Source organism: Podarcis bocagei (genome assembly GCF_964188305.1).
Source record: "Podarcis bocagei genome assembly, chromosome: 7".
Lineage (NCBI taxonomy): Eukaryota > Metazoa > Chordata > Lepidosauria > Squamata > Lacertidae > Podarcis > Podarcis bocagei.
The window spans coordinates 21,982,929-22,007,557 of record NC_138132.1 but is presented as its reverse complement, the minus strand read 5'-3'; the positions used below and the strand labels follow the sequence as shown (position 1 = coordinate 22,007,557).

General features: G+C 43.7%; 2 protein-coding genes across 7 annotated transcripts in view; both read left to right on the top strand.

Moving 5' to 3' along the window:
* The window catches only part of SCMH1 (Scm polycomb group protein homolog 1), a 43,498-nt gene extending 23,803 nt beyond the window's left edge, over positions 1-19,695 (top strand). For 4 of the 5 annotated variants that reach the window (XM_081201959.1, XM_081201957.1, XM_081201958.1 and 1 more), the window contains 8 exons: positions 6,886-7,121; positions 7,797-7,923; positions 8,822-9,022; positions 10,524-10,706; positions 12,135-12,263; positions 15,107-15,310; positions 15,607-15,749; positions 17,670-19,695. In XM_081201959.1, the coding sequence (XP_081058085.1) occupies positions 6,886-7,121; positions 7,797-7,923; positions 8,822-9,022; positions 10,524-10,706; positions 12,135-12,263; positions 15,107-15,310; positions 15,607-15,749; positions 17,670-17,795 (1,349 nt within the window). In that variant the 3' untranslated portion in view covers positions 17,796-19,695. The remainder of the gene's footprint in view (positions 1-6,885; positions 7,122-7,796; positions 7,924-8,821; positions 9,023-10,523; positions 10,707-12,134; positions 12,264-15,106; positions 15,311-15,606; positions 15,750-17,669) is intronic. The other variant, XM_081201960.1, reaches the window with a different exon arrangement.
* A 302-nt stretch (positions 19,696-19,997) lies between these two features.
* On the top strand, positions 19,998-24,498 carry SLFNL1 (schlafen like 1). 2 transcript variants are annotated; one of them, XM_081202002.1, is made up of 4 exons: positions 19,998-20,651; positions 21,253-21,955; positions 22,541-23,159; positions 24,266-24,498. In XM_081202002.1, the coding sequence occupies exons 2-4, from the start codon at positions 21,506-21,508 to the stop codon at positions 24,481-24,483; spliced, it is 1,287 nt and encodes a 428-aa protein (XP_081058128.1). In that variant the 5' UTR covers positions 19,998-20,651; positions 21,253-21,505; the 3' UTR covers positions 24,484-24,498. The 2 variants fall into 2 exon arrangements, with proteins under 2 accessions (XP_081058128.1, XP_081058129.1); XM_081202003.1 differs by having other exon boundaries at positions 20,007-20,651; positions 22,541-23,212; positions 24,266-24,463.
* The last annotated feature ends 131 nt before the right edge of the window (positions 24,499-24,629 follow it).

Genomic DNA, 24,629 nt, shown 5'->3' with positions numbered 1-24,629 from the left:
TGTGGTAGCTATCAGCCTATCCCCTGCATCCTCTTTAAACATGCAGAGAACATAGGCATGAGTGCATGTGTCTTGCATTACACTGCACTTTGGAGGAGGCAGAAGTAGTGCAGATATCTCCCTCCTGTCCTCCAAGTCCTTGGGCAAACATGTGGGGGAAGGCTGGTCAAATGAACTTCAGAGAAAACTGAAGCTTCTCTTGGGTTATCTGCAATTTCAGATAACTTGGGGGAGAGGATCTGTGTGCTGCTGATGCCCTGACAAGGGCAGGTGAGTGATGGCAGAGGGCCTAAAGCATTCTTTCCTGGGGATTTGTGGAATCCTGGCTGAAAGCATGCCCAAAAAAGATTGCACAGGACTATCTTCTTGTTCTATGCTGTCTTTACCAACCCTGATAATCTCATTAACTGTTCAGACTAGAGAATGCCAACATAGGAATTGACCCTACAGTTACTTGTGCTTGTCAGCTCTGCTGAACCAGAAGTTCAGGGCTAATATTCCAGTAGCTAAGATATTAAAATTATAATGGCTAGAAAGCAAGGTGTGTACTCATGGGTTCTGGAGATGTGAACTTAATTTAACTATTTAGGTTTTCAGCCCATCCCAATAACTTGACTTGGGTGTAAAAAAAAAACCTGGAGTATTTTTGCTTCTTTAGCACTAGAGGGAGCAGAGTATCCACCTGTCCATCTTCTGCTCACGGGAGCCACCAACCTCAGATACATAGTCTGCATTCAGGTGTGGGATTTATTATTTTAGTTTTGCTGATTATAATGCTAGTGCTTCTGTTCTGGTCCCTGGTGTTCCTTTTATACTGCATTACCTGTTGCATTATGGAACTGTGGCTGTGATCAACATGCCACCATGTCATGCTATATTTCATTCACACTAGTATCTGTGGTTGTCACAACTAATATCGCCACTCTCCTACTCTTTCTGTGCATATGCGCTTCTGTTCCCCTATGATTCATCATGTAGTATGCCAAAATACCTGCCAGAATTTCATTACATGAGCAGTGGGGCATGATCTCTAAAAACTGCAGGAATCTTACAACTCAAAACTCCCATGATTTTCCAGGTTGCCAAGATTGCAATCAATTGTTTTTTTCTGGAAACAATTAACATGGAAATGAATGCTAAACATGGGCTAGATTTCTAGAAGTAGCTTTTACATTGTGTGAAAGGTCATATAAAATGCAATAATTAACAGGTAAGGAAACATCAAGAAGATGGAGTCATATAGTAAGCAAGTAGATAACTTTCTGCATCATCTAGGTGGAGGCTTTTATGTCCAGGGCCAATGTGTAAGTCTTTGTGATCGTAGTTTCTGATCCTAGTTCATAGTTCCTAATCATGTGTGCTTGTGTGTTTGCATGTATAATAACTACTAGGTTCTTTATTTAAGAAAATTCTGAATTTTCTGGAAAGTATTAGAAACCTCTGATCAGAAAGTCTGAAGAATGACTAAAGGATTTTACTAAGTCCATGTAGTTTCATCCTTGCTTCTGTCATCTAGAGGTACATATCATTTATTGGTACATGGCAAGGCACTTGCTAAATATTTAGAACATAGTCTTCTCTGACATTTAGGGAGAATATTTGAAACCATTTGATCCCTTCAGAACCACTGGATCCCTTCAGAAAATGATCCCAGTTATCCTCCTTCTCTCTTAATATGTAGCTAGTTTTGTCGGGTGGTCATTTTCAGAAAGAAGGGAGTCTGTCAACCCAACACCTCAATACCCATCTTTCAAAGTGGTCCATTATGGCTGCTGATGGCCCCCTTACACACACACCCTTCATTGGCAGCTCTGGGCCTCATGGAGTTCTAATCATTTTTGGCCTGTGGCCACTGATTTCTAATCCCACCAACCAAACTCCTTACTCCAAATTTACAATATTTTACACAAGGTTTTTGTCTGCATCAGTATATTTTCTTTACACACCCTTATCTCTGGTAATACACAAGTCATCTTTCTTTGTGCATTTTTAATTGCCCATGGTGAAAATTTCCAGCTCACAGAAATGGCATTGGACAATAGTGATAACAAGAAGAAATCTGATGCAGCATCTGATCATCTGTGCTGTCTTGCACAGAGACCTGTCTAGTCTTACATAGGGGATGGAGGGGCGATTATAAGGAAACAATGATGAAATTACAACAGTTGCCTAAGGCAAGTGGTGGTGGTTGTCAGGTTTTCTGACATTTTTACCATTAACCTCCTAAAAGATTAAAAGGGTAAAGAGTAGCATTCACCGAGTTTCTGAATATTTGCCATATACACCATTGGACCACATCATCAAGCTTTACTTTGGGGATTTAACATGACTATAATAAACCCTAGTGGAGCTGGACAGCACTAATGGATATTATTGTATCTGTCTTGTTTAAATCTGTGTAAGCCGTGTTGAGTCTCGGTTTGAGGAAAAGTTGGGAAATAATGGAGAGGAAGTTTCTTGGATACAGTAGCTGCGTGGCAGGACTGCAAGAGTTAACTGTCCTTGGGCAGACTGTGAGCCAGAAGCAGTCTTCCACTTTATCAGGAGATCTGGAATGCAGAGGAGTGGAGTTTCTGCCTTGGCACTATCCCAGCTGGCAGGAACGCACTAAGATCTTGCCAAGCAAAGAAGACCTAAGAAAGGATGCACTCCTTTCATTGCTGTGCCAAGGGCGATGAACGTTACTGTGGGTACAGCAGAGATCATAATTGCAGACGCTTGCCCCAGTTTCCTTTGTTCCCGTTAATGCAGTCAGCCTTTTCAACACAACTTTACTCTGCTCAGCAGGCAAGCAAAAGTTAATCGTTTTTAAGTTGCCATGGAGATGTGTTAAGTGGCACCATACATTCTTCTTGTATTTGTCAGCCATTTTTTCCAAACAATTGTGTACAGATTAAGGGCCCGGAAAGCTTTACTTCATTTGCCTGGAAGGGAGAACAGCTTCAGGTAGAAATTAAGGAAAGTGGGATCTCTGTAAGAAGACCTGTAAGCGTCTACACCACCTCTTCCATTTAGGGTAGCGTGCCTTCAATTGGACTACTAGGAGGTGAATAAGTCGAAGTGACACTGTAGCATTGCCTCTGACGGAAAGGTAACAGATTTTGACATTTGTTTTTAGTTGTATTTCTAGTGTTCATTGCTTGTGTCCTCTTTCAAGCAGAATCTTGGGGGCTGGCTGACTTATGTGGGAGCAAAAGATTCAATGTTGGGAGTTAAGTGGTTGTTCTTTAGTCCTTCCTAGAAAGAGAATATCATTTCTAGGCATTTGGCTTGCAGCTGAATACGAGTGGGAATTCTGTGAATAGGCAGCTTTCCAAACCTTGTGGGCAAGCTGTTGTCAGACTGTTTTGTACTGTACCCACTGACTACTTCAGAGAGTTAAGTCCTTGGACAATGTTAGAACGACAGAGGGTATGGGTGTGTTTAAAATATTTTTATGCTGCCTTTCAGGGAAACTTCCACTGTAGTTTACAAAATGAAACACAAAATTAAAATACAATAAATTACAGCATGCTTAAAATAATACAGTTTAAAATAAGGGAAAACAGAAATGTCTTTATCTGGTACTGACAGGATAACAATGTTGGCATCAGGGTGGCTTCCCTTGCAGTGGAATTCCACAAAGCAGGCTCTGCTCTTTAGTTGCTACCTACCTTATCTTGACTGGTAGGGAAACCTGGAGAAGAGTCTCTAAAACGAACTCAAGGTTTGTATACAAGCAAGTGTCCACTTAGGTACCTGGGTCCTAAGCTGTCTGGGGTTTTAGGACTAAGAAGCAGCACTATGAATTTGTTTGGAAACAGACTGTAGCCATTCGAGTTATGAGTGGTTGCAGTCAACTGCCCAACATTCTTTAAAGTCAACTCTACATATATTGCATTACAGTAGGTGGTTCAAGATAGACAATGAAAACCTGTGGTCAGGCAGTCTCTGTCCAACAAAGGCCACCAGCCTAAGCTAAAAAAAAAGAGGGGGGACTGCTTGGCACAGAAGCTACTCATGCCTTCAGTGACAAAAGTTGGATCAAGGAGCCAGATCTGGAGTGAAAACTTGATCCATCTCTTTGAACAAACTACTTACCTAACTGCAGAACCACCATCTTGCCTGGATCAAGCTCCTTTGTTTGGCACTCATCCAGCCCTCTATGAGTGTGAGCAAAGGCAGAATTAGAGCTAGATATCATCAACATGTTGATAGCACCTCACCTCAAATTCCCAGGTGACCAAGGTTTCATATAGATATCAAAAAGCACGGAAGACTAGATGGAACCTGCAGAACCCCACAAACACCCTGAGGCTGAGAAGTAGTTCCCAGGCATAAACTTAAATCAGTGTTCCCATGGCACACTATGCCTCTTAACTCCCAACCCCGAGAGCCTATCCAGAAGTATGCTGTGGTCAGTGGTATGGAAAGACTAGAGGTCCAGGAGAATTAGTGAGATCTGACACCTCTGTCCTTCTCCTGTGTTGGAAAGGCACCTCTCCCAGCAGCTTGCTAAACTGCTGGGTGAAGGACCTCTCCACCCCTCCATATTAAACCTCACTGCAGGTGTGCTGGGGGGGGGGCAGGTGCTTTGTACCTCACCTCTGCTAATAAGCAGCTTGCCTGGGCCAGCCGACTGTTCTTCATGCTGTAGTTGGTTTGGCTGCCACACATACTACAAAACTTGGGTCTCTATGTTCTGGAACTGACTACAAAGCATCTAGAAACACTGCTAACTTCAAAACAAGTGTTGTCAATAAACAAGCCAGATTCTTGGGTAGTGCAAAGGATGGGGTCGTCGTACTTAGCACTAATTTCCATGATTCCCTTATATGTTGGAGGGAGGAACAGGTTTTTCATAACTTGCCTCTTTTTGAGCAGCAGAAAGGTTAGGAGATACAAAAATGCAGGATCTTGTAATAATCAGTAAAAGGAAACCAACATTTAGTGCTGTAACCTTGAAGAAGCAGAAAGAAACCTCATGAGAATAGTTGGAAAGGCATAAGATAAGGTTGCTCAAAATGCAGCTAATAAAACAGGATTATATGAGAGTATCTTATCCCTAAAGTATGCTTCACAAATGATCCTGTCTCAGGGTTAGGGGGATGCTAACATAAGAAGAGACCTATTGGATCAGGCCAGAGGCCTATCTAGACATGCATTCTGGTCTCATGGCGGCCAAATTGATGCATTGGGAAATGTGCAAGCAGATGTGAGTGCAAAAGCACTCTTGCTGCTTGTGATTTCCAGCAACTGATATTCAGAGCCATATTGCCTGCAACAGCATACTACCTCCAAAATAGATGTTATGGCTAGTAAGCATAGGTAGCCCTATCCTCCATGAATTTGTCTAGTGCTGTTTTAAAGCCATCCAATTTGGTAGTCATCTTTGCATGTTGTGGGAGCGAATTCCAAAGCTTTAATTGCACACTGTGTGAAGAAGTACTTTCTTTTGACAGTTCTGATCTTCCAACATTCAGTTTCATTGATTAGCCCCAGGTTACAGTATTTGGGGGAGTAGAATAGTCCCCATCCACATTTGTCACCATAACTTTGCACACCTCTGTCATGTCTTCCCTGCCTTTCCTTTTTTGAAAACTAAAAAGCCCCAAATGTTGTGAATTTTCCTCACAGGGAGATTGCTCCAGCCCCATGATGATTTTGATAGCTCTTTTGTGAACCTTTTCCAGCTCTACAATGTACTCTCTCTCTCTCTTTTGTTAATGTTGGAACTACTTAGTAGGTGAACATTTGAGGGCATGGTTCTCTGGTTTCCCCTTGTGATTTTCATTTCAGAAGAGCTTTTATGTTCCAAGCAGGCCTCTTGGAAGCTATAACACCTCTGAACAACTATCTTAGAAAATACCATATTCTTGGATTAGTGGCAATTTAAACAAAATAAAGTTTTTTCTGTAAATAAACACACAGTTTTCTTGGAAAGAAAATATTTGATTTTTTGTTGTGATTTATGTCTAGTCTTGCATAACAATAGTCAAGGTTATAGATTGCACTGGAGTTTCCGTATGGGCTGTATGGAACTTCATGAAAGGGTAGTTGAAACGGTCTCATTTTTCTTAGATTGCGTCCAAGGCCTTTTTTATGAGCAAACTGCCACAGAAAATGACTTTTAGATGGCTGCCAATAGGAACTGAACTTTCGCCTTGCCTTTGAGGCAGATTTCGAACGTTAGCAGTATATTGGACATGGCCCTTGGAACTATCTTGGGGCTTATCTAAATTGCAATTTATCACAGTTCAGATTGTACAATGTTGGCTTGCACCACACCCATATATTGGCTTGAAGCAATGTATAGTGACATATCTCATGCTGCAAGTCTAAATCACCCTCTTTAAAAAAAAATCACATAAAAATGTAGCATATGCGGCCAGAACAGCAAAGTCTGGTAACCTCTTAAAATGTGGTGTTGCAGAAGCTTTCTTGGGCTACGTGTAACAAAGTGGGCTGCGGCCCATGAGAACTTCTGCCATCATATGCTTGCTCGCTGTTTTTTTAAGGTGCCACCAGACTGCGTTTGCCGCAACAGATTAAGACTGCAGGTCCATACTCACATACCTGGGAGTGTGCCTCATTGATCTCTACTCCCAGTGGATCTTACTTCTGAGTAGACAAGCACATAGGAAGTTGCCTCATAGCAAGGCAGGTCATTGATCCACCTAACAAATATTGTCTAAACTGACTGACAGCAATCCCCCAGGGTTTCAAACTGGAGTTTTTAACCTCAGGATGTCAGGGATTGAACCTGTTACCTTTTGCATATCAGGCAAGTTCTCTACCGCTGAGTTGTGGCTCTTCTGTTGAGTGTACAGTTGAATACGCATGAAAGTGTTTTTGCATAAGGCTATGTTGGTACCTGATGGTCTTCTCTCTCCTTTTTTGTGGTAGTGGTGATTCCAAAGAGCCCATTCCCCCCTGTGCCTGATGTGATCTCTGAAAAGGGCAGCATGCACAGTGGCACAAAGACTCTCCTGGAACATCAGCCTGGACAAAGGGGACGCAAACCTGGTCGCAAGCGAGGCCGGACACCCAAGGCTCTGACCAACCACTCCACTCCAACCCCCTCCAAAGCTGTGGAGCCTTTGAAATTCCCCAAGAAGAGGGGACCAAAGCCTGGCAGTAAGGTGTGTATTCATGACTTCACAGGTGATGTGTGCTTCCTCAACTAGGAGCAGTTCTACTTAGGTACCTTTCAAAAACTATTCAAACAAATAGATCTATAGAATCAGGGATTTGGGCGGGGGGGTCATAATTCAGTTGTTGATCACATGATTTCTTGAACATCCTACATTCATTTCCATTTAAAAGCATCCAATATCAAGTAATGGGAATGTCATCATCTGAGAGACCCCAGATTGCTGGGCTAGATGTACAAGTAGTCCAATGCAACTTTCCATCTTCAGTACAGTTTCAAGCTGGCTAGAGGTGCAACTGAGGTCTGAAAGTACCCATATCATTTCTAAAACGAAGATGTTGGTCTGACTAGTACCTGGATGGGAGGTTGCTTTTGAGCTCTTCAGAGGGTGGGCAGGATGGAAATGTAACAAATAAAGTTTGTCATTTTAAAATACCTGTCCCATTATCATTTGTAACTAAATTGTTCAGGCCCCCTTACATGTTGCTATTATCTCAAGTCCCCCCCCCCCATGCACCATTTCCTCCCAGCTTCCTTGAGATTAGGTCCTCAGTGCCGTGTTATCCACTTTGTTTTTTGTCCTTTTGCCTGTTTAGAATGATTTTTTATTTAAAGTTTATTAATATTATCTCTTTTAATATTATCTCTTTCCTTTTTTTTGCAGAGAAAACCTAGAACTTTACTAAATCCAGCACCAACCTCCCCTACAACAAGTACTCCCGAACCTGACACTAGCACAGTACCACAGGATGCAGCAACCATCCCTAGCTCTGCTATGCAGGCCCCTACAGGTGCAGAATGCATTTCATCCTCTTTCTTGGGTGTAATATTTCTTTATGGGGGAAGTTATTTTAAGGTAATATACAAACTAAAGCTGGTAATACATATATATGATCCCTTCCATTTCTGTCTATATCGATGGAGGGAGTGGAAGACTTAAGAGGGGGAAATTGCTCAGTTTCATTTTACAGTCACATTTTAAAAATTACTGTTCTGTGATGAGAGCCTTTTGATGCAGCATCAAAATCGGTCCTCCAGTACTGAGACCAGCCAGATAACTGACCCTTGGGGTAAAAGGGTTTGGGAACTGTCTGACTCTGCAAGGAAGCTATTTGGAACATCACGTGATAGTTTTCAGTGGAGCAGACCTACCAAGTTAGTAACTGCGCAGTCAGTTACAGGCAAACAATATAACACTGGTCTTGAAAGACCTACATTGGCTCCCAGTACGTTTCCGAGCACAATTCAAAGTGTTGGTGCTGACCTTTAAAGCCCTAAACGGCCTCGGTCCAGTATATCTGAAGGAGCGTCTCCACCCCCATCGTTCTACCCGGACACTAAGGTCCAGCTCCGAGGGCCTTCTGGAGGTTCCCTCACTGCGAAAAGCCAAGTTACAGAGAACCAGGGCTTTCTCGGTAGTGGCACCCTCCCTGTGGAACGCCCTCCCACCAGATGTCAACGAGAACAACAACTACCATACTTTTAGAAGACATCTGAAGGCAGCCCTGTTTAGGGAAGCTTTTAATGTTTGATGTATTACAGTATTTTAATAATTTTTTGGAAGCTGCCCAGAGTGGCTGGGGAAGCCCAGCCAGACGGGTGGGGTATAAATTATTAATATTATTATTCATTATTATTATTATTAACCAGAGTCCAGTTATTAAAGGCTTCTGCCTTTCCCCCTCACAGTTTGCATCTACTTGAATAAAAATGGTAGCACTGGGCCTCACCTGGACAAAAAGAAAGTCCAGCAGCTGCCTGACCATTTTGGACCAGCTCGAGCATCTGTGGTGCTGCAGCAAGCAGTCCAAGCTTGCATTGATTGCGCTTATCATCAGCATACTGTCTTCTCATTCCTGAAGCAAGGCCATGGAGGCGAGATCATTTCAGGTAAGGAGCCAGCCCCATTTGTCTGCCTGCCCTACTCTGTTTTGAACAGTGTCCTCCAGGAGAACACTTCTACAAGCTACAACTCATTTGTCATGTTCTCAAGACTATCTCAATGTATGCAAGAAAAAACAGTCAACTGCAGTGTGGCTCCATTGGCTTCATTAGGCCAGGGTCATTTTCCCACTCTTGCTGCGGTACATTGCAAGTATTTAAAGCAGTAAAACTTGCACCAAGAGGTATGTTGCTGTTTTTTCCCTTTGAGGCAGTAAGAATTCTTTTTCTTCCCACACTCTTGTGCAGTCTCTCTTGAAGTTGGTGGATCTGCTTTCTTATTTTATACTTAATCTTGAATGTCTACAGCAGTTATTCCAGGGGGTGTGGGCAAAGTGAAACAATGAAAGGAGTCAGTGGCAGGGTTTGATTAAACACTTCCAACTAAGAAAACAAGTTCAAAGGTCAAGAAACAATAATATGAAATATAATTGAGTGTAAGATGTAATTATGAAAGAAAATTTGGTATAAAATTGATAAGAAAATAAGAGCATTTAGATATAAGATAATAAAAATAAGACAACAATTAAGCAGAAGTAGTAAATATTTTAAGAACCTGAAGGGGAAGTTGAGGGAAGTCATGGGAAGGGTTTTTTTTAATGTGATATGGTTGAATATTGTAAACTTCAATAAAAAAATTAAAAAAACAACAATGAAAGGAGGCTAGTTTCTCACAAAAATTAAGGAGAATTGTGCCTTCACATTTTGCCTTATAACTCAAGCTTTACAAAAGCTTTAAAAAGAAGAAGCAGAAGAAAGAAATCGGGGAATTTGGCAGTTAGGGTTCATCCGGGGGAGGGGACTGCCCCCCTCATGGATGCTCATGTACTTACTTTACTTATAGATCACCTTTCATCCAAACAGGATCACAGGATGGTTTGCAGTGCAATAATAAAGCAATAAAAATATAATCCATAAAACCGTCAGCCACTGAACATTAAATAAAACCAGGTGTTTACTTGATTTCATTCAACCTGAAAATCTAAAATAATCAATCCAATTAAAAGCAGACCCCTGATTGAATCAATTCTATTAGTTCAAAAAGTAAATTGGAATACTGTCATTGGGTGGTATTCAATTAAGTTTTCAAGTCTAGACATGTTGAAATTAATAGACCTAATTTAGCTATGTTCGCTAATTTCAGTGGATCTGAGTAAAACTTCTTTGAGTGCCACCCATTGTATTTACTCATCTAAGCCATGGTAGATTCATCTACAGTTGCTGCAGCTTCACCTTCTGAAGGTGTTTGTAATCCTCAAAAAGCAAGATTTAAATATTAGTGTTTGATATTTTCACATAGACACCTCCTGCAATTCTAGTGGAAGCCAAGAAAAAGTTGTGGTTCTAGTCATCCAGTAAACTGAATTGTAGGAGGGGTCTCTGTGATCCAGCAATCCCAGACAATCTGTTAGACTTTTATAATTTGTCTTTGTTCTCTTTCCTCCGCCAGCTGTGTTTGATCATGAGCAGCATACTCTGACCTTACCAGCAGTCAACAGCATCACCTATGTCCTCCGCTTCCTTGAGAAACTCTGCCACAACCTACGTAGCGACAACCTCTTTGGGAACCAGCCATTTACTCAGCATCATGTGCAGCACTCACACGAGTACGACCACGACAGGTACCTACCAGGTAGGAGTTGGGGCTAAGAGTTGTTCCAGTATGTCTCTGCAGATTGAGAAGGTTTTACCAAACAAAATGCAATAGCGCAGATATATTTATTCCCCAGGCAAATGCCTTTTGGGGTGTTTCCCCCCCCCCCTTGGGTTCATTCTGCCTGCAGGAATTCCCCTGACAAAGAACTGGAAGGGTTTAAGAGCACTTCCTTTGTAAGCAGGGCTGGGTGCTCTGTGTGATGAGACACCTCAGATTCTGTGCTCTGAGTACATTATGGTAAACCTATAAATGTAGTGGTGGCCTTAGATTACTGTGAAGCATTACAAGGGTTTGAATGAATTTCCTACGTATCTGCTACTCTCTGGATCCCCAAAACACCCACCTCCCATTGAGAAACTAGGTCTTTTGCTGAATGGTGCTTGCAGTCTGCATAACAAGAGCCATCCGGAAATGAGACATTAGACAAGTTCTGCTGGCCAGTCACCATGTCTCAGAACTGCCATGGTAATTCATTGGTTACTTGGAAAGGTGGAGATAGAGGTTACTGTCTGATAGATAGATAGATAGATAGATAGATAGATAGATAGATAGATAGATAGATAGATAGATATGAGGGCACTGGCAAAAAAAAAACAACCAAGGCTTAGGGCTAGACATAATTAATTGTTCTTTTCCCTGTGCTAATTGTCCCATATGTCACTGGGTGGTTTCTATCTTTAGGAATTTGACACATAGGAGTCAGCGCTGTGCAAAAGAAAATGTGCTAATGATATAATGGATGAGCTGTATCTATTTCTGTGAGTTTGAACACTCAGTTTTATCAGGTTGCACCCTACCGCTGTTCAGAAATGTCATACATATACGTGAACTAACTTCACACTTTTAGTCATGCTCACTGAAACTAAGACACCCAGGTTCCCTACAGTCAGCCAATATATTTGAGAACCATTTTGAAAAGCACCGTCCAGCGCATCTACTGCCACACCCGCAGTTGTAAAGGAGCAGAGCTGTGTGTCATCAGCATATTGGGGACAATGTACTCCAAAACTCCTACGTCTCTGTGGTCTATTAAAACAGTGCTGTGATAAATTTGAGCCTTGATTAAAAATGTTCAGCAGTTTCACATTCAGAAGAACTGAAGTAATATCATTTCTTATCCTAAATTGCACACACGCTTAAAAGGTAAAAGAATGGCTTGAGAACAGTATGCGAAGTGCCACTGTCCCTTTCATAAGCCTTTCTTTATTGAATGGACCAAAGTGCTGGCAGGTATTATTTATTTTGAACCAACTAGATTCCAAAACAATGGCGCAGTTCTGCAACTCTGATGTCTATTGACTGAGGTTCGGGCTTCCATGCATAGTGGAAGTTCTGGTGATCTTGGGCAGGGCTGATTCCCAAGGAAGACTCTGATCCTAAGCAGGGCTTGTTCTCTCTTTCTAGACAGAAGCATTTCGTTAGATGGCTCTCTACTGGGACCAGGACGGGGTGCAAAGAGATATTTACAAGATTCCCCTCCATACAGTGCTCTCTCCCCCAAGTTACCAAAGAATGACCATCACCCTTTGGAAGGTGAGCACAGCATATTTTTCCCAGCCTGGCTGTTAATATTAATTATGAATCAGCAGCATAGGTTGATGAAGATATAGAAAGACATATAACAGCTCCAAATCTAGCATGCTTCTATCCTGGTCATTCATTGTTTAAGGTAGCTTTTGCCAGCTCGGTGGTTTCCAGATACTTTAGATTACAGCTTCCACCCCCCACCAGCATGGCTGTTCTGACTGAGACTGATGGATGTTGTAGTTCAAAACATCTGAAGAACATCAGGTTGGCAAAGGTTGATTTAGGGCTATCAAGACAGTAACTTCCTGCCCTTTCTATGTCTGTCCTTGAATCTACAATTAGGATTGAAGGAAGTGTTTCTGGGAAAGGGAGGTACCTCCCTTCCGCACCTCCCTGTGCTGGATTGAACAGCCTGCTTGGTCCCTGATAGCTGTGTGCACCATTGAGGGGTGAAGCAACCCAACCCCACTCCTGGCCCCCCAGACTTTTCTGACCAGCTCTTACTGAATTTTGAGAAAGTCAAGACAGGGGAAAGGGGAGTTTCTTTCCATCCCTTCAAGCAATCACTACATTTCCTGAAGCCTCCTGCTTTTTCTTGTACACAATACAATTATCCAGTTGTCTTCAGACAATCCAAATGCAATGTTTACAACATGACTTCTTTCCACAATAAGCTTCGTTTGGCATCACACTTTGGAGCTGGAAACCTTCCCTAGCTCCATACTGTCTTGTTCCTCACAGCAAATGCATGCAAGTATGAAGCTGCTGGTCTTTGGCTTGCAAAGAGCTTTATAATCCTTGAGTAACAATTGGAGCTGAATCTACTGTAACTCCTTATGATTATTATAGCTTTTATTATTATATAGTTTTGATGGTTTCAGAGGTAACATACTGCTGAATGCCAGTTGCTGGGGAACAATAGCACAGGAGGGCTGTTGCCTTCATGTCCTGCCTATGGGCTTCCTGGACAATGATGGGCATGATGGACCCTTTTTATGACCCAGCTGGCATCTTATGGAATAATAATAATAATAATAATAATTTATTATTTATACCCCGCCCATCTGGCTGAGTTTCCCCAGCCACTCTGGAAGTTTCTTTCTCTTTCTGACAAGAGTTGGCACTGTAGGTGGGAGACCGTCCGTAATCTCCTGTTGACTGGTACTGTTCCCCAGGTATACTGCCCTTGGAACAATATTCCTGAAAACATTGTTCAGCTCAATGATGCTGTGGGATTATCAATACAGTAGAGGGGACGGGGCTGTGGCGGTCCAGATGCTATGGGACTCCAGCTCCTGTCAGCCCCCGTCAACATGACCAGTGGTAAAGGATGATGGGAGTTGTGGTCCAGCTACATATGGAGGCCCAGTGGTTCCACAATCATGCAGTAGAGAATGGACAAAGCCCTTCTACTTTTTTCCAGTCTGCAGTCCAAGTTTAACCCATGCAAGAGCCTGCTAGGGATTATTCACGAATGCAGAGACTTTGAGCCTGTGGCACGCTCAGTAAAGTTCATTTCTAATGATAGGATTTATCAGGAAAATCAGGCAGACAGAGAGTGGAATTCTGCATCACACTCTTCAGTCATTCAGTCTGCACAAGCATTTCAACTTGCCAGATGGAACAATTCCACCTCACTTTCCTCACCCCACCCCCATGTTGTTCTGGGGGTCCTCCCAACTACCCTGAAGTCATTGCAGGGATACACGGGGCGGGGAGAGGGGGGAAAGCCCTGTTGCACAAACAGGTCCTTGCCCAAGGCTGCCACAGACATAACTGGTATAGTGAATCCAGCTCAGATGCTGAGGGATCAGTTGGACTGCACTTCATGTACACCGAGTTTAGCAGCAAACAGATTGGAGTACAGAAAGATCAGTTTTTTCTCTTATTTATCATTGTGGTACAGGTTTCCCTCTGTCACCTGTAGTATTGTCTCCCCCAACCATCAGGCCACAGGATTTAGTTTAAAATTCTCCATATCAGGTTTGCAAGACTCTTAACACATTCTTACCAACCACTGTGAGGTGTAACCCATCTCCTGCCAGAAGTCCTTCCTCCAGGAAGTGGAGACCATGGTCAAGAAGCTAAACCTTTCCTGATGACACCACCTGTGCAGCCAGAGGTTTACTTCTAGTATTGTCCTCTCCCTGACCCATGACCGTCAACAGGAAGGAGTGATGAAAAAACCGCCTGTGCCCTATGGCCCTTCAGCTTCCTACCCAGAGTTTTATAGTCCCTTATATGTCAAAGGCTGTGTCTGGCAGTATCGCTTGTACCCACATGAATCAGAAGGAAAGAGTTGTGTTCAGTGGGTTTTATCAAATCAGCAACCTCTGTCACATTGTGAATCTTTGTGCCTGGAAGACAGCACCCCTCCCAGGACATCCTGCTATCTCTGCACACTGCTGCCTCTGTCCCCCTCAGTAGGGACTCACCCACCACTACCATGTCTCTTTCTCTTCTGGGGAATGGCAGGAATTGTTCTGAACACTGTGCCTTCCACAGTCCCTAGAAGATTGACTCGAAGGGGATGCGGCCCTTGAGCTGGAAAGAGTTCTCTTCCCTATCCCTGCTATCTTTTTTTATGATGGTCAAACTAAATGAACATGAAATGTAAGTAGCAATAAGTTTGGATTAGTGAATGAAACTGGTAGAGAAGGGGAGGCCACCAAAAGGACTGGAATTCAGTTGTGAGCAAAGTGATTACTCCTCCTCCTTTCCCCTGTTCTTTTCCTGACTTTCTGTCTGGGCAGAAGCAGGCTGTTTCTGCAGTTTGGATGTTCTGGGTACTTTGCAGCATTGCAGCTGGTGGCTGCACTTCTCTCATTAGTTGGTCATATGTCTTCCAGGTGAAACGTTTGTTTTGAGTGATGGCCTGCCAGGTCCCTTGGAGCCACGCCTAGACCCCATGGACTCCGCCTTGAATGCTGTCAGTGCATCCAGTCCCAGCAGGAATTCAAGAGACTACAGACTTCAAGGATACAGGCACCTTCACCAGCCCTCCAGTCTTTCTCAGTGCAGTACCTCTGCCTTGCATAGACTTAGTGCTGGGGGTAAGGGCAATTAGAACATCTCTTCTCTCTAATGAAGTATCCCTAGCTCCATTCTTGTGTTTCCATGCAATGTATTATTTCCCATGCATGATGGAAGAGAAGGGGGCAACCGGTGACATGCAGCATTGTTCACGTGAAAATGGCTCTGTGCAAACTAACACTGACAAAACGGGTGGCAGTCTTTTGAAAAAAGACCATCTGGAAAAATCATGAGCCCTGCAGTATCCTGTCATGCCAGGACACAAATGTGTTTGGGTTTTGTTGATTTGATGATTTGTTTCCGTTGTTCCCTCTAGGCTCTGACAGATACCTTGCTCCTCGAGACACCTCACGGCTGGGCAGCCGAGACCCATCTGGCTGGACAGTGGAAGATGTCATGCAGTTTGTGAGGGAAGCTGACCCACAACTGGGACCCCATGCAGACCTCTTCCGAAAGCATGTAAATATAACCAACAACATGGGTGATTTGTGGGGTGGGGTGTCTCTTTCATGGTCACACTCTCCTCCTGCTGCAAGAATCATGGCACAAGCACTCACAGCCACCATGAGGCAGACTTTAACAAAGAAGCCTTACTTTTTGCCAAACCTTTGTACCAAGTTCCTTTCCCCTTGAGGAGCTTTGGTGCTTGTCTAGTCAGAGGAAGCAAAGCTCCAGGGTGGATGTGCTTGATCATCAGATGTAGAGCAAAGACCAAAGCACAAGAGATAATCACTGCTGCATGTGTCTCACTGAAGGCACCACAGGCTCAGCTTCACAAGTATTGTATGACAGACGTCTTGGTTTGCACATCTTGCGCAGATCTGTGCAACTGCCCTATTGAAAGCGACATACCTGACTGGGCAAAATGCCAGTTTTTGCACAGTTATAATGTTGTGCGTATACATATTGGAAACTGGTTTGCATCTTTTGTAGCTTTAGTTATTGAAAGCAGTTAATTGGTAATGAAATAATGGTATTTGCATATCCCTCCACATTCCCACTTCAATGTCTGAAAAAGATGCACAAATTTTATTATATATTGAGCCATTTCAGTGAGGGAATAGTGCAATAAGCGGGAGATGTTTTATGTAGAATGAATTGGGGGGAAAGTGAGACTGTGAAGTAGGAACATTACTGGTGGTACTGAGTTGGCAACTGAGCCCAGGAATAGTGATCTATTTTATTGAACTGAGTGCAGCCCTCACATTTCCATTCTCCTCTGTGCACCTTTTAGCAGGTGACTAATAGCTGGGATCCAATAAGGATCTGTCTGGTTCCCCTGGGGCCTCTTGGGATTTCACATATTTGGTTCAAGGAATAAACAAAACATCCCCAGCGTAGATTGGAGGGGAGAGTTGAGGCAAGACTTGTTCCCACAGTACATAAAAGGCTCCCATGAAATCTCCCTCCCCCTAAGTCTGGTGATAGCATCATCTTAGATTTCATTTTTATTCATGGGAGTATGTGCTGGTGAAGCAAATCTATACAGTTCAAGAAGGGGAGGGAGATGAGGTAAAATGCTGGTGGTGGGCATTGTCAGGAGAGAGAGAGAAAGCAGGCAAAGTTGACACTAGCTGATAGCCAGCATGAAACCTTGTCTGGGCTTTCAGATGTGGCTCCCTGACAATCTCTCCTTTCAACCCAACAATGCAATTCAGCCTTTAAAGTGTTTGGGCATGACTGAAAAAGATATCCAGAAGTTGTTGTCTTCCCTGTTTTTAGCAAAAGCAGAATTGTGCCAAACAGCTTCTGTGCTTGCAGAATTTGGATTTATTTATGTATATGCAAAAAGGCCATAACTGCCTTTGGTGAAGAGCAGTTGGGTTGCAGGGAGGAACAAAAAATTGCTGCAGGTCAGATTTTCCCCAAATAGCTATACTGGTTTTAGACATAGAAGACCACCCTTTTCATCTTTTGGAATAGGAATAGAATGGGTGTCCTTCCAGATGTTATTGACTTCAACTTCCATCAGTTTGCAAAATCAGGAACGATGGGCATTGGGAGTCCTGTCACTTGTTGGACTCCATTTCCTCAGCCATGATGACCACTGCTCAGGGATGATGGGAGTTGTAGTCCAGTAACATCTGGCGGGCCACACATTCCCCAGGCCTGCTTTAAAGGTTGTACAGCTGAGATTTTGGTATGTGCCGCTTGTTATGCCATAGTGCCTTACAGCTTTGAAAAAGCAGTGCCTGGAACAAGTTCCGTCTTCTATACAAGTAACATTGAAAAGTCCACCAGCCCAGCCATAGCATTATCTCAAACTAGTGCTAGCCCCACCCGTCTCTTTAAAGTTTTGCTTCTGGCCATGTTGAGGCATTATCTTGCTGCGAGAGGCTTGGCCAGACAAATGTGGTTCTCTCTGTTCTGTGTTTCCAGGAGATTGACGGCAAGGCCTTGCTCTTGTTGCGCAGCGATATGATGATGAAGTACATGGGCTTGAAGCTTGGGCCAGCACTGAAACTTACCTACCACATTGACAAGTTAAAGCAGGGCAAGTTCTGAAAAAGAATCCTCCTGGTGCAGTCTTGGCCAAAGTGGCACTCTCAACTCCCCACGCAGGCAGGTATGCGTGCCTACATTCCTTGCCCGACACATCTCAGCACTATGAGGACACCTTCGCCAGCAGACAGGAGGTGGTTTCCTGGAGGAAGACCCTGGGCACCCCTATCAATCAAATGAGACTTGGCTTGTTGGTACAAAGGGATGAATGCTTCCTCTATTTTCTGCTGATGGCGTTTTGGGACCGCAGTCCAACTTGTAAGGAAGAATATGCTTCTCCGTGTGTGTGTGTGTGTGTGTGTGTGTGTGTGTGTGGCACTCTGGCAGAGCCACACTCATGTCGGAGATGGTTGTTTTGGCCCTTCTTACTTTTCAGATGCCCTGCCTTCTTTTGCTGCCCTCCCTTCATGCCTTATGAAGAGTACGGTTTGGACTCGAAAATTGGCAGTGCCAGGCGGTGTTCCCTTTTTCTGTGCCATACAGGACAGATTGACTGCGAGAATCCAGCTCTGGCATATGACAAGCAGCTGCTGCTAACCAGATTGTTTACTCCCTTGGGTGGCAGGGGTGGGTGGGTAAGGCAGAGGACACGCCACCCTGCCATCTCTTCACTTGGTGCTGTTACAGCCTTTCCCTCCATAGAGGTCTCAAGCTAGCAGTTTTACTGAGTTGCTGTCATGTGGGCAGAAAGCTCTAATATTTATTTGGAACAAGGAGGAGAAGGTGATTGTGGTAGGGCACAGCAGTGGATCTGTGTTGATATCGCCATGCAGCTCTCTAAGTGAGCTGGGAAGAATGGAGAGGGAGGAAAACGTAGGTTCCCTTATCCTAGTGTCGCAGGGCACACAGCTGAACAACTCAAGTCCCACCCCCCCCACCCCAAGATCCTGAAATGTTTTTTCTACTTGCTATGGGAATAGCAACTGTTTTAACCTTTTTCCTGAGGAATCAAATGTTTCTTATTCCACAACGGTACCGTTCAACTTACCCCTCCAGTCTGTCAGAGCTGTTCAGTTGTAGCTACCTGACCAAGTGTGTGGGATAGCAGATGGATGGGAAACAGGTATATTTAGATGGTTTGTCCTTCCCAAACTCAAATTGGGAACATGAATTGCTTTGTTTGTATGTATTCTGAAAAACGTTTTAATGTATTTATTTTTTATGGCACTTGGGCAGTGGCCTGCGTTGTCTCATAGTAGAGGGCTTTTTTTTTTTGCTGCTGGCCAATGAGAATGGGAAAAGAAGGTGGTTAAGCTGGTGCCCCAAAGCTCTGCCCCTCTCCAGGTCCTAGACTGAAACCTCCTTTGCTTTGAGAAAGCAAAGTAGTGTGTGTTTCCTTTCCTCCACTTTCTGGAGTAGCCTTAGCAAGTTACCCTTTGGGATGAGGACAAATGGACCTTGAGACTCAGTTGTGCTTGGCTGTTTCCTGCCCTACACTAATAAAGTGAGGAAGGGCAGCTTTAAGGTGCATCTCCTCGTAGGCACTTCTCTCTTCCTAACTTGCTACCCTTTCAGTGAATGCCAGGCTCTTGTGGAAGAGTGATTTCAGACTAACCCAGAAGGAGAGATTAGAGACAACCTAAATTGATAATGCAAAAAATAAAAAAAAACCCAAGCAATGAAAATTCATAGGCAATAAGCCACTTCTAGGAAGGAGCCAGAGCTCACTGCAGTGCAAATGGGGTATTAGGGTGACTCGGCCGATATTTTGGATTGTCTGGTGTAGCTCTCTTTGGTGGGAGGGGGGTGGTTACCTCTGTCTGCCATCACTGCCTGGCTGCAGAATACCATTTCTGTGAGCACTGCCTGCTGCAGGTAACGGGGGGCAAGGGGCTGCCAATATTCTTTTCTGCACTTATTCTGTTGATTTTGTTTATAAATAAAAGAGTGGGGGGAAATAGGATAGGTGGAGCTGTGCTGTGATTCTCCACTGATTGATTACATGAACAACTTAAGACACTGCAAAAGAGTGGGGCCAGGGATTCATCCATCCAAAATCAGTACTGGGTCTCTAGGTTTATCAGGAAAAGCTGAGAGAAACATCATTCCATCCCCACGCCCTTAACAACAGAGTCTGAGATGGAGGCAGTAGACCACTACCAAGTTTTCCACTTGCAACCCTGTTTTTCTCATTCCCTACAAGAGAATCTTCCATTTACACGTTAAATGCATTTAAATATGATCTAGCACAACTCAAATGCATACACAGGTAAGGGTTAGGGTAACTCGTACCTTTTGTATGTATGGTAGGCAGCTTTCCAGCCATGCAAAACTCGAAAGGAGATTTCTGCACATGCACTGTTCAATTTTCAATCCAGGTAAAACCAAAAGCATTTATATCACTATTCAGTGACACATTCCAGCTGGGCAAAAACACTCAAGGAGGCCATGGATCATGAGAAGGTGTGACCTGGGGAGAGTGTCAAGGACCAGTGGGAACAGACTGGAGTGCTGCATTTAACCCCTAAGACTTGGGTTCCCTACCACTGACACACACACACACCCTCAGTTGCTGCAGTCTGGGTATTTGCTCACTGCAATTCTAATGCCTTCCTATTGCTGGTATCTTGAAACCTTGCTGTGGTATTTAAGCTTCAAATTGGAAGCAGTTGTGTCCATCTTCCTTTAGGTGAGCAAGTACTGCTTGTCCACAGGAAGCATAGGCCTCCTCCTTCATTGTGGGATCCAACTGAACACAGGTTAGAACTGTAAGTAGCAAGGGCATCTATGACCTCACAATTTAAGCTCTATTAAAGAGACTCAGAGGAGACAGGCCAAAGAAGGGCCTACCTGGAAGCAGCAGGGCTTCTGAACAACAAAAACCTGTTCAGTCCAGCATGAGCACCACCTCCTTCCATGGTAACTTGATTTTTGAGGATGCTGCAGAGGGTAGGGAGATAGAAGTTATCCTTGGGCAAAAAAATTAACTCTGGCAGAGGTTTATAAATGGATAGAGAGAATGTTCTGCCTCTCATACATTGCAAATTAGCCTGATTGGATACTAAGTTCTAGCAATCAGTAGGGATAATTCTCAACATCATTTATACTGAAAATACTGTAATGGCCACTTGCTGGGGTGGCTTTTTCAAAAGGATTAGCCATTGATGGACACAGACCTTGTCTCCATGAATATTAGCCACTGTAGGTAAATAAAACCTCTTGGTACAGAAGCAGCATGCAGCCAGGGACCACATGCTGAAGATTAATAATGGCACCTGCTCTTGTGAGCTCCTAAGTGCACCTTCTGGCCACTTTTGGAATTAGAGTGTTGGGATATATGAACCTTGGGTTGAACCCAGCAAGGCAATTATGTTCTTAAGTCTCATTGACCTACTCTATATAAAAGAAAGGGCCAAGGAAAAGCAACTGCCTACTGGCAGAATGCAATCCTTTCCTCCAGACAACATAATGACTGCTAGAAACAAAATTCAGGTTTATTGTGGGTTCTTTTCCCCCGTAGGCTTTGAAACCATGCCAAGGCCTTTTCCGCCACAGTTCCTGTAGCTCCCCGTTTCTTCATCGACCACAGAAACAAGCCAGAAACTAGTGACCATACTTCAGTCATGTGCTAAGTAATAAGAGTAAGTTCAGCATAGAATTAGCAAGGCAGTCTGGCCTCCTGTACACCAGCCAGCTATACCCCAATGAGGAATAAGAGCAACTACCACCAATCCCGCTTCTAGAATTTTTCAGACCATTTTTTAGGTCTGCAAATGGAAGCAACAACCATTCCAGAGATCATAGTAGAATGTGCATTACCAGTTGATAACGTTGACCAGGCCACAGAGCAGTCTTTGACAGAGGCAAAAGCTGAGGAGGAGGTAGAAGAAGATGAAGATTCTGGGCAGGCACGTCCCTATGTTCTCTACGTTGGCAACCTGAACCCCAAGTATTCCCGCGAAGTTCTCTGCAGCATGCTCAAGGACATCTTGGGCATGGCTAGCGTCACCCTCCAGAGACACAATATTGAAGTGGTAAAGAAACGCAGGCAAGCCTATGCCTTTGTCCAGGTAGCCACAGACTCCAGCTTGGAGCGTGTCATAAAGCAGCTACTTACCTCTGAGACAGAGTCGGAGCTTACCAAGGAGTTTGTGAAGAAAGGGAAGAATCTCGTCGTGGGACATGGCAAGACGTTTGCATTTCATGCCAAAGGTAACAGAGAGGTAAGGCTCCAGCAATGGGAACACTGAAAGAAAATAATAATAATAATAATAATAATAATAATAATAATAATAATAATTATTATACCCCGCCCATCCGGCTGGGTTTCCTACAAAAGAGAATATTCATTAGACCTTCAGAGTACTGTACATTACATTTCTTGATACTGATCCAAGCAGTGAAAGGAAATAAATTAATCACCTACATTTCCGCCCCCATATAGCTTCTATAGTCAAACATCTAAGGCAAACACCCCAGATTTCACTTTCAAACTTCCAATGACTGTTTCATAATCACCCAGGTCAACTTGTTTCGTTACTAGATCAACGCATTTCCTCTAGCTCAGCTCCTACCAGTCAGACCCTATTGCCTCCTTTTGCATGTCTCAGATGATGAGTTGTCTAACTCCCAGCATCAGTGTGAGACAGGGAGAGGGTTGTTAAAGGGATTTGTATGTTATAGCCATTATCCAAATGACTTCCTAGTTTAAATGACGCTACCTCCCCCCACCCCCAAAGAATTGTATTTGCTTTAGCCCATCTCCATGGCATTTGCCCTTACCTGTTTTTTCCTTGTCATGTCTGCAGAGTGACTCTGTTGGCAGCAGCTCAGAAACTTTTCTGGGAGGGCAAGGGTATGAGAGAAGCAGGAAGTTGATTCTAAACGAACACCATCTCAACCGCATCAGAAAGTTTCCTCAATACTCCTGTATGGCGGAACGGCCAGAGGCCTTTCTGAGCGGCACCCGCTCAGACAGTGCCATTGTCCAGAGAGCGATCGTAGGGAAAGAGTGCCTCTTCTATGGAGCTTGCATGGGCAACGAAACCCGGAACGTGGAATTCAAACGTGGAAGTGGGGAATATCTGGCAGGTACCCTAAAACATCATGTGCGGAAGTATATGTGCGCATTTCTCAACAGTGAAGGTGGCAGCCTTTTTGTGGGGGTTGAGGATAATGGCATGGTACGTGGAGTCAGGTGTGACCACAAAGATGAAGACAGGATCCGGCTGCTCATAGATTCTCTTTTGAAAGGCTTTAAACCACAGGTTTTCCCATCGGACTACATGCTGAGCTTCATCCCAGTTATCAAAGCCGAAGACACTGGCATCTTCCTGAAAGTTATCCGACTAAGTGTTCATCCTCCAAAGCAGAACAAGCCGCTCCTTTATGAAACAGACCAAGGGGAAGTATACATGCGACGGGAAGGTAGTATTCAGGGCCCCCTTACTGGCAGCGCCATTCAAGAGTGGTGCCGGCAGGTAATTTTCAGTTTTTGCACAGCCTAGCAGGATTGAAATCTACTGGTCTATCTCCAAGTGAAATGCAAGGCTTCCCCAATTGTTTTAACAATTGTTACCGTTGTTAAATGGGGGAAGGGCCATAGCTCAGTGATAATCATTTGCCTTGCATGCATGCTGAACTCCTGACATCTCCCCTGCCTGCAACCCTGAAGAGCAGCTACCAGCCAGTGTAGAGAATACTGAAGGGTGAACTAATGGTCTGGTTCAGTATAAAGCACTTTCCTGTCTCCCCCCCCCCCCCTTCTCAATTAGGCTGCTGAAATGAAAGGCAGAGAGGAAATCCCTAAGTGGATTTTTGTGTGTCACTTTGGGTCTGGATTTTGATACGTGGCAGCAGAGTGGGAGAGTTTTTATTTTGTCAAAATTATTTGCAACTTGGCTCAATAGGCATAGGGAAAGTTTAGCCACAGACGGGCACCTTCACTGCTTTCTTCAGAAAATGTTACACTGGAGCTAGGGGAGGATAAGAACTAAGTGACTTGTAACTACCCTGAGGGTATAGGGCGGTATATAAATTCAATAATAAATAATAATGACCTTTAAAACATTTAAGACCAAATTACTTTCCATTGGTTATCAGTGAGGAAGTGGACCTTGTTGTTAAAATAGATGCCTCAAAATATGAATTCTATTAGGGAAAAAATTATAAAACCTTTTGATCAGCTTCCCACATAGTTCTAGCCCAAAAAAGCACTATTGACTAATTCTGTCCCTGGTGGACTGACAATTGTGGCAGCCATAGCAGGCAGATGCAATAAATCACATTTATCTGCTGTCTTTGGCCTTTGATTGCTATTCTTTGCTTGATGATGCACACCATAGCTATCACTTACTGCTGCATTTGAACCAAGCCAAACACCCTGGCCTGAAATACATACTGCCAATTCCCTCAAATCTATTCACCCTTCTAGCAAAACTCACTGCCAGAGATCAATTTTGGACAAAAAGGTAACTTGGCAGCAGCTGCAAATATCTGAAAGGAAATAACTCCTGCTTTTTATAAATTTCCAGAAATGGATGGAGGAGATCAAGAAGTTGGAGGTGAAAATAGAGAGCTTGCTGAAGGAGAAGGAAGCCTTCCAGCAACAAAATACCAGCAATGCTACCTGCTGTTTTTTCAGGTGACATCTAAACACCACCACCACAAGCCAACCAGTTACAAGACCTGCACACAAAGGAAATGTAGTCCAATAAAGAGCTTGCGTCTAACAGGTTTCTTGTATTTGTAGGTGGTTTGCAGGAAGAATTCTGGAGCCATGACTGGGTCTTATTCCTAAGTTGGGTACCTTCTTCAAGGCTACTGGAGAGCATTATTCTCCTTTGGCATCAAGACAGCACATTAACATTTAAACTCTGAATGGCACCACTGGATTTT

Bases quoted from the DNA above. Each gene is read 5' to 3' on its own strand.
- SLFNL1 (XM_081202002.1), top strand. From the start codon at position 21,506: ATGGAAGCAACAACCATTCCAGAGATCATAGTAGAATGTGCATTACCA. The intron at 21,956-22,540 runs GTAAGGCTCCAG...TCATGTCTGCAG, and splicing joins ATGCCAAAGGTAACAGAGAG to AGTGACTCTGTTGGCAGCAG. The intron at 23,160-24,265 runs GTAGTATTCAGG...ATAAATTTCCAG, and splicing joins AGTATACATGCGACGGGAAG to AAATGGATGGAGGAGATCAA.